At 42.9% G+C, this 9,610-nt stretch overlaps 1 protein-coding gene across 1 annotated transcript; it reads left to right on the plus strand.

The window, feature by feature from the left end:
- Positions 1-1,334: 1,334 nt before the first annotated feature.
- Positions 1,335-9,053, plus strand: ccp110 (centriolar coiled-coil protein 110). Its single transcript, XM_080044617.1, has 14 exons — positions 1,335-1,435; positions 2,293-2,506; positions 3,450-3,578; positions 4,441-5,662; positions 5,879-6,000; positions 6,333-6,510; positions 6,728-6,837; positions 6,962-7,078; positions 7,216-7,317; positions 7,404-7,520; positions 7,967-8,040; positions 8,150-8,215; positions 8,348-8,407; positions 8,534-9,053. The coding sequence occupies exons 2-14, from the start codon at positions 2,342-2,344 to the stop codon at positions 8,607-8,609; spliced, it is 2,538 nt and encodes an 845-aa protein (XP_079900743.1). The 5' UTR covers positions 1,335-1,435; positions 2,293-2,341; the 3' UTR covers positions 8,610-9,053.
- Positions 9,054-9,610: the final 557 nt, after the last annotated feature.

A 9,610-nucleotide genomic window follows, 5' to 3' on the forward strand; every position in this document is an offset into this window, starting at 1 on the left:
TGCTTGTAGTAAACCTGGGGTTTAGGGACCCTGATGATCCGGGTCCTGGGGCAGTTGCCCACTTTGCACTGTTTGTAATCCAACATCGATGTTTAATATCTAGGCTATATAATAGCCTACAATAACAGAGATGTGACCAGAAACTGTAGCCTATGATAAAATCACATTGGTGTGCAGAGAGGCAAATAGACATAGGCCTACCGTTAGTAGGCTATCATTGGATAGCTTCCTCATCCTTGGTGATTAATTCAATTCTAATCAGATTAACACACAGGGACACTTCCAGACTACCAACAGGCTGCAGGCCTTTACAAAATGCACAGAGAGCAGGGAGAACTAGTTAAAGGTGCAGTGTGTAATATGACATCATCAAGAAAGTTCTAGAAAGTTCAAGAATGCAACACTCCCTGGGTAACCCCAACCCTTTTCGAATAATAACAGAAGCTACAGTGGCCTCCAAGGACAAGAACAATTCTAAATTTTATACAATGCACCTCATGACATTCCAACTATGACACTTTCAAGATGGCGGCACTAGGCCTTGGTCCAAAATATGCAGAAATATGGACATAAATGAGACCCTTTCTAAGGGAAAAAATAATAATTAAAAAAAAAAATTCAGCTATTATGCACTAAATTAAATGTTCTTATGGATATTATAATTACTTTCTACAAAATCTGCTAGGAAATAAAACCCAAAATTCTACACTGCAGGTTTAATAGGAGCTATCAATGTTCCCCTGTTGATTGACCCCGTCACATAAAAGGATAGCCTACTATAGGCCTATGTAATCTTTCAAAAATGAGAGTAGACTACTTTGGATGTAGGCTAGCCAAAATGATGAGTAATTATTTGACAGAAACCTCGTTCCATTATTCTCACACACACAGAATGTAAACTAGCCTGGCCCCGCCCGCCTACCTACTTCCGCTAAATTTTCATTTATGAAGTACGATGGTCTGGTTGGACCAGGCTACATGTAAACGGTTTGCATTTGGTTTACAGTAAACCGTATGACTCACTACTTCTATTTCCTCTCCTACACTTCTCACGGCGAGTCGTAGCATCAGTTCTGCATAACGTTAAAGATGGTAGAATCCTTTATTCTTCGGTGCGCGGCATGGGTGTGTGTGTGTGGATGAAATTATTGACAATGGAATCTCCCGACATGGCAATGTGTACAGGTTGCATGGGCCGTATTGGAACGTGGCCCGCCTGCTGTTGCTAGGAGGCGCTGTTGTAGCCCGGAAGAGTGGAACATCAGGATGATGATGATGGGCAACCAACCCGAGATTGATGGGAGACACCCTCCATGGAGACACCTAAGGTCCACGTCGTAGACGCACTTTGTTGTTTCCCTGCGACATTTGTGCTTGCCTTACACCCGGCGAAGGTAAAAAGGAGAGGACATATCACTTTGGCTTCATTCTGAAGGTAAGACAAGGTGGAACGAGTAATATCACCGGTGTGTACGTTAGTAACAACTGTCATTCTGCCAGCCGGGGCACACGCCTACGAACACGTCTGGATGGCTTCAACAATGCTGCTGTCTATTCGAATATGTCTTTAATGTTGCCTTTATATTTTCCGGTAGAGTGTCAAGGTGGGAGGCTATGTAATATCTGGGTGCAAAAAGAAAACCATCCCCACATCTACAGTGTTGTCACTAGGCTGTAACGTAATTAATCAGTGCGCGTGGTAGCGGTTTAATCAGACAACTGAAGAAGACCACCAGGTTACAGGCAGCAGCAAGGACCCCATGTCGAATTAAGGCTACACACCCAAATGAGGGATGTTCTCTTTAATAGATTAGCCATACGGAATAAACGAGTGAGACTAATTTCAAATTGCCTACATTTTTATTGAAATGTTGTTTAATTCACCCATAGTCTACTGTACAACAACTGTGCTAACGCCTAGCTGCCTGTGCTGTGAGTGGTCTGTAGGCTACTGTCCATTTGCTGACAGACATAGCAGCAATAGCCTGGAAGCTGTATTGATTAGACACACGATTCCATATTCATTTCCATGAGGCACGAGAGTGGAAGTCAGTCACCAGCAAGGACAGATAGAGAAGGAATGGCAGGAATGTGATGAGTGTGATAAAACCACCAAAAGCACACAGACCCTCCTTTGTTTTGTGCAATTTTGTCCTGCTCGATTCTCAGACATGTTTTCCTCTAGTGTTGACCCACCACACCCAGTGCAGCTCGAGCTCTCATGTACACTGCCTTGTGGGGATGTCGTCGGTCCGTCTAATACCCCCGCACTCTCTCCATTTAATTTAACAGCTTGGTGGTGACGAGGCTACATGGTGTGTGTTTCCGATCCAGAGTGTGAATGTGTGGGTGCCCAGAGATGGAGAGCTACCAGGACTTCTGTCTGCGGAGTTTGGCCGTACTGCAGGGGGAGAGGAAATACATGAAGACAGCATGTGAACCACCGTGGACCCCTAAGGCTCACTCCCTCATCCGCTTCCATGGGAGAGCTGTGCTTCTGCCTCTGGTAAGGGAGAAATAAACAAACATTATGAGAACGGATGCCAAAGGAACAACAGTTTAATCAGTAAAATGTTTAGTTTGTATCAATCAAAAGAAGAAATAAGCCATCATATTCATATTCATATTTTTGGGAGGTTTGCAGGTGGCTTGGTATCAATAGAAAATACTTAGTTGCCAGTTGCCACAAAGGTGACTCTGCTTTTTAATGACACAATAGTTGGTTTGTTTCCTTAGAGAATATGTGTATCTATTACTGCCCGGCTGTTGCTGTGTGTGTGTGTTGCATAGTGACAGAGAGCATTGTTTACACTGTGGGCACAATTAGATGAATGTTATCATACGAGTTTCAGGCATTAAGCTCACGTGCTCAGTGAAATACTCAATCACATGTTTTAAATTAAATCCAAGGTAACATTTAGGGTAAAGCACTTAAATTATTTATTTTTGAGGACAACATATATGTGAAACATGTGGGATGACTAGTCCCAATTAGATCAGCAGTGGGCAGGGGAAAAGCCAGGAGCCTGATGACGAGGAACACCAAGGCTGTTTGATGTTAGACAGGAGAAGCCATCTGCTAGTGACTGTGGACCAAAACAAGTCTTCAGGAATAGTCTCATGATGTAGAAGCCAGTGTGAGGCTGACGAGTGATGAGTGTTTCTCATCCACCCCAACAACGGAGACACAACAATATAGTCTAAGAAGGGTTAAAGTGTGAAAATAAAGCCTCATAAAATACATATTCAGTGTTGAAAATCCTGACATAACCAGTTCTTGACTAATCTTTTCTTATTGTATTAGTATTTATGCTTTAGTCTGTTCAAATGGAAAGCTGTATGAATTAATGAATACTTTATTCCGGACTCAAAGTTCCATATGTATGAAGTGTATAGCTTTTGGAATCAGTTAAAAAAGCAAAAAAAAAGCATGTCATTTCTTTTTCCAGTTGAGTGCAGAGCAGCGCGGCGAGATGTGTGAGCACAGGCGGCGGGCGGTCCAGCTAGAGGTGGACAGGCAGAACCAGCAGAGGAACATCCTTTTGGCTCGGGTTCAGGACATAATGGAACAAGCTCAGGTCAGTAGCTCCGTGTAGTGCTGGCCACAGGCCTGGATTGGTTCTGGATTGGGGATCCAGTGGAAAAACAAGAAGTTCTTGACTAATCTATCATAGAGTGATGCAGCAATATATTTAACTACTCTCCCTACAGAGAAGAAGACATTAAACAGCTTTTATTTGTATCATTTCAGAAATACACATCATACAAATGATCAAATAATGTACAATATGGGAAATAGGTCTGTGTGTCAGTCCCACGATGTAGCACAAAAACTGAATTACAGTCTTGTCCCAGGGTCTCCTGAGACATTTGCAGACTTGAATACAGGTTGTTTGATTGAGCACTTTTTCTGATAGGCTTTGGTATTTTTACCTCCAGTTAACATATATAGTCTAGGAAAATGGCTATTTTTGATATTGGGCTATACAATTTTTTTTTTATTTGATTACTATCTGTTTTACTGCTTCTCTGATGTGTTTGTAAAGCCAAAAAATATACTTGCATTTCATTTAGCATCCACGCTATTTATAGGAATTTTCACTGAGACATCGAAATCAACAACTAAGACTGAGCTATTTTTTTTATTGGATCTTAATTGAAAATTTAAATAACATGATGTAAGCATTCAGTGTCTCGTCTAAGACACATCTTAGGTTTGCTTTGGTTCTTTGTGTTGGAAGTGGCACCTGACACATCGTTGACCATCACTGGACTATCTGATATGTTTTCCTTTAATTGCTTGTATGTCATGACCTGCTTTAAACCAATGCATTTTTTTTAGAATAGGCCAAACAACCATTATCTCATCAGTCTTTATTATTGCTTTTGATTTGAGCAATAATTTGATGCACTTCATCATTACTTATTATCTCTTCACAGGCACATAATGCACCAGGTGAAGACGTTGAAAAGCTGCCAGTTTCCAAGTCTGCCTCGGTCAGTGGCTACACCCTGGTCACTGACTCTCCTGGACTGTCCAGAGACTCTGGATTTGGGCTTCAGACAAATAATCAGCCTGCCCCTCCATGCTCTGTGACCCCCATGCTCAATGGCTACCAGGCAGTGGGGGAAGTGACGATGGAGAGGGAAGAGAAGAGTGAAGAGGAAGAGGAGGAGGAGGAGGAGGAGGACATGAGTTTGGACAGCCTCCTTAAGAGGTCAAGAGAGTATGTGAAGAGAGAGCAGGGGCCAACCATTGTCCACACAGTCACCAGGACTCCCCCACCGGAGACAGTGTCTGAGAAGAAGAGCTGCAGTCCTATGCGGGACGCTGGGGTTGAGTTTGGATTCAGTCTGCACCATAGCCCTGTTGGCCCCCCTCAGACCCAAAACCACAATCAAACTCTCCATGACCACAGTCCCCAACCGTCTGGCTGCCTTTCACCTACTTTACCTGAGCCTTTACCTGAGCGGTATGCCCGTCTCCCCAGCCCGGAGTCCAGCAAGAGTCCCCGTGCACAGAGACGCAGACCCCGCCCAGTTTCTATGGGTAACATCCATATTTCGTTCCCCATTGGCGCAGCAGATCTTATCCCCCGTAGCCCAGGGAGATCGGTGGAAGGTGCCGGCATGGCAGATTGGGGAGAAGCTCTCGTCGCAGCCACAAAGTCCTCTGATCAGTGGGGCTCGGTGGGGAGTGAAGGTGGGGCTGCTTTCAACAGGATTAGCAATCGTCAATCCAGCAACTGTGGCAGCGGTCCAGTCCAGGAGACCCGTAGACCTGTCAGTGCCTCAGGGCCCAGCCTGAAGGGACACCATGATCATCTGGCTGCAGGATTCCGCCGGCGCTGCCACACCATGGACAGCCAGATTCAAACCGGCCACTCTGGAGTTGAGAACATCAATCGCAGCCAGGAAAGGGCTCCCCGCTTCATGGCAGGAGTCACATGCTTGGCTCAAGCTTGGCGCAACCCAGCAGCCCCCTTGAACCAGTCGTATGAGATAGATAACCCCTCACACTCTCTGCCGAGGCCCCGCATCACTCCTGACTTGGCTCAGGTCACACTCAGGATGGAGCGTGATGAGCCTCAGCAGACAAACAGTGGGAGGATCACACCAACAGTCCTTCTAAATGCAACCGAGGCACAGACCTGCAAGACAGGTGAGTATCTCTTTGAACAGTTCCCGTAATGCAAAATGTATTTACTAAGATCCACAGAGGTGTGTCAGTTCCACTAAGATAACTACAGCTTTTAGATCAAATAATGTATGATAGATAGGCAGGTAGAGGGAAGCAAAAGAATAAGGCCTTTAAAAGGGAAACAAAACAGGATTTTGATGTGATTTTCTCAGTATATATTTCTGTGTACACCAGCAGAGGAGACCCAGAGGCGAGCACAGGCTCTGGAGGACATGCAAAGGCGTCTGGAGGAGGAGCATGCTGTGCAGATGTCTCTGCTCCTGGCCGAGCAGGAGAAGGAGCAACAGCGCCTCTGTCTGGTCAGCACGTGGAATCACACATTATCTATTGTAAAAAGAAGTAGACGCTAAACATATGTATTTTGTTCAGTATTGTATCATGAATTTACAAGTTACCCAGGAAAGACGTCAAGTCAAAGTCAAGTCAAACTTTTTTATTGTCAAATCTGATATATATATGCAAGACATACATAAGAATCGAAATAGCGTTTAAAAGACGTACTGACTGTGTTTTGTTAAGTTGAAATGCAGAGCAGTCAGTTCATTCTCCTTTGCTTAAGCTTTCCTACTTGTCGTGAACAATAATTAAATAAAGATACTGAAGTATATACTGTATATACCTTTGTGTTTAGGAGCTCGAGGAGACGGAGAGAAAAGTGAAGGAGCAGGGGAGTGTGCGGCCGTTGAGTGGGGATATGTGTGTGTGGAACTGTACGTCTGTGAGTGACAGCTGTCCTGTCATGAGCCCCTCCTGTCCGAGACTTAGCCCTGCCCATACTCCGTCTGAGCGATCACCTGGACACAGTATAGGTACATCTTCACCATGCTCACTTAAAAAGTATTGTTTAGCTCCTCTACTTTTGTCTCATACATTTTTTTCCCCTTTGCACTTATTGAAACCTAAAACATGATAATAATACTAATACTAATAATAATAATACGAGAGCTTTATGTCCATATTGTAAGCTAAATTTGTATTTTGTCATTTTTCCATGTTCAAATTCAAAGTATTTATTTCTTTCTCCAGGTTTTCCCAGTCCTTTCAGTTCCGGTGTGTCCTCTCCCTCTGTCCAGCCTCCCTTCTGTCTGTGGGGGCCGACATGGGCACTTGGTAAACCTCGATCGAGGCCAAGTCTGGTGGGTATGGCCCAAGTAGACAAAAGGGTGTCTGTGACTGGGTGTCTTTTAACAACACATGGGCATATTAAGTTTTCACTCCCTCTCTGTGTCCCTATCCCAACATTCTTGTCTTGTTCCCCAGGTCCTGACTGCAGAGCTGCAGAGAGCGTTCTGTCGAATAAGCGCCATCGTCCGTGGCTTCCTCACCCGCAGACTGCTCAAAACAGAGAAGGTCAAACACCTGCGCCAGACTGTCGTGGTAAGGTTACACTCACACATGCCAGAAAAATACTCACATTAAAAAAGATCTAAAACTAGTCAAACAAGTGAGCAAAATAAGTTATTTAAGATATTGGTCTTCATGAATGAATGTGTACTCTCTGTATGTGTGCTCAGGATACACAGGAGTTCATCCGTTCATTCAAGACTGAGGGCCCACAGAAGAGAGGCACCCAGACAACACAAGATCGCTCCCTGCAGGAGAGAGTTCGAGCCCAGGTATGAATGTGTACCTACGGCCTATATAGACAGCAGAGGTCCAGCTTTCTTCTCTGTGTTAACGTTGTGACTCTTTTGTCCCTCAGTTACGTGCAGCCGTTTATGACATATATGACATCTTCTTCACAATGCCTCTGGGCGATCGATTAGCGCTGCTGCAGCAGGACAGGGAGCTCCGAGAAGAGAGGAAGCTACGAGAAATGGTAACCGGAAAAATCGAGGCAGCGAACAATCACATAACCATGTTAAATGAGAATAAGGTGACGTGTTGCTCTTCTTTTTAAAAGTAAGACCTCAAAAGGAAAATTCAGGTTTCTTTTTTTTTGTCTGTATGAACCATAGACTATACAGTATATAAAAGAGGTATGCTCTTGAAAATATTTTTGCTTGTGCTTTTGTGAGCACTAAAACAAGTTCATGTTATTAAGACATCAATAGCCTTTTATTGTCATTTATACATTATTTATATTTGTCTGCCATCACATCTGGTGGTAAAAATAATCACCATGAGCTGTATTTATATAGCAACTTGATTACCAAATGTACCATGTGACTAACAGTGGAGAAATGCCGTTTTGTTGCAACCTTTGAACATGCTTTGTCGTGTGCTGTCAGGGTGAGCATGTTCTTTTTCTGACTGTGTCAACAGGAGAAAGCTAAGAGCCCCAAGGAGAGAGCGGTTTTATCTGCTGCCACACAGAGGTCTCTAGACAGGAAGAAGAGGCAAGCTAGGGAAAGGGGAACATGGCCTTACTGCTTTTAATGTTGAATGTTTTCAATGATGAGATCCAGCTGTGTTTTGAATGCATGTGTTTGGTATACTCTTTGTCAGGGTTGGTGAGTCCCCAGCACAGGCTAGGAAGATGCAGCCGAAGCCAAAGAGCCCCAAAACCAACAGGTGCCAAACATAGAAAATATTTTTTTAATGTAAATTTTTTATTTCATGTGTTGTAATCTGTTTTTCTTTTGTTTATCTATCCTCGGATAATCAGCTCTCTCTCTCTACATACATTCTGTTTTTCTTTCCCAGAGTCCTGAAGCCAAACCAAGGGCAAAATTCTCCTGTCTCAGGCCAGCTGAACCGACAGGGGTGAGTTTAGATTTCTGCCTTTTTTTTCACCCTTCTTAACTTTTGGCCCCTTTTTCTTATAACTGCTTCATCCTGCTATGATAAAACACTTAAATGACCCATGTTTATGTGGGTGTTGCCTGTCAGGAGCTGGTACAGGAAAACCCCAGAGGACAGAGTGCGGCGCTCAGACAGCCTGAAGAAGCAGAACTCTCTGGGTTAACTTGGTCACTCGACATCCCCCCTGACCCGTCAACTTGAATTTGTAGTCTTTTAATACAAACATTGCACCACTGAAACTTCAGTCTGCGCTGCTATCACTACAGTTGTCTTGAATCTACCTTGTTGGAATGATTGTATTCACTATCACACTTTAGCTCAGCCACATACACCGTCGCAAAGCCTTTGTTTCTGGCTGTTGTAGCTTGCAAAAATAGTTTTAAGTGGCAACATCTGATTGTTATATACACAACTCACATTTAGCTTGATAATTTGTGTGGAGTATTTAATGACGTAGGTAAATCTTTTAAAGAGAAACAATAGAAGTGTCTTAGCTTAATGAAAACTAGGATGTTAGAGTTAAAGGGAAGGAAATCAAAATGTTTATCTGTGCCTAAGAACCTTTGCCTTTGCTATGTATTTTAGCATGCATATACTTAGCAATTAATTGTGTTCACAAACATCACATCAACATGCATACAGCTGTAAGTGAATTTACAAATATGTTTCATGCTGACAGTCCCAATGTAGTAAGAGAATTGTATTTAATACAGTATGTATGATTTATTTAAGTATATTTCTTTGTTTTTTCCCCCCAACGGCTTTGAGTACCTGTGTGTGCTTTATTTCTTTATTATATGTGACTAAGTTTACAGTCCTCTGATAGACTTCATTGTCTCCAACATTTGGCTTAAATAGATACAAAAAAAAAATATATATATATATAGCCTATATATATATATATACAGTCTATATAAAAGTATATATGCCCTATTAAATTAATATAACCTCACAAAACAGGAAATGCAGAGCAGACACTCCTCCAGGAACATACTGAGTGAGACTTTTAAAATTTTAAGAACATATAAAATGCATGCTGATTCTACAAATGTTGCCCTATTTTTTATTTATTTCAGGACAATGCACATTAATGAACATGCGTAAATATGCCAGACTGTAGCCCGGGACTCATTTCCATCTGTAGTCCAATTTACAATTGCCCGT

Source organism: Ammodytes marinus (assembly GCF_949987685.1).
Source record: "Ammodytes marinus genome assembly, chromosome: 16".
Lineage (NCBI taxonomy): Eukaryota > Metazoa > Chordata > Actinopteri > Uranoscopiformes > Ammodytidae > Ammodytes > Ammodytes marinus.

Bases quoted from the DNA above. Each gene is read 5' to 3' on its own strand.
- ccp110 (XM_080044617.1), top strand. From the start codon at position 2,342: ATGTGTGGGTGCCCAGAGATGGAGAGCTACCAGGACTTCTGTCTGCGG. The intron at 5,663-5,878 runs GTGAGTATCTCT...GTACACCAGCAG, and splicing joins GGCACAGACCTGCAAGACAG to AGGAGACCCAGAGGCGAGCA. The intron at 6,511-6,727 runs GTACATCTTCAC...TTCTTTCTCCAG, and splicing joins ATCACCTGGACACAGTATAG to GTTTTCCCAGTCCTTTCAGT.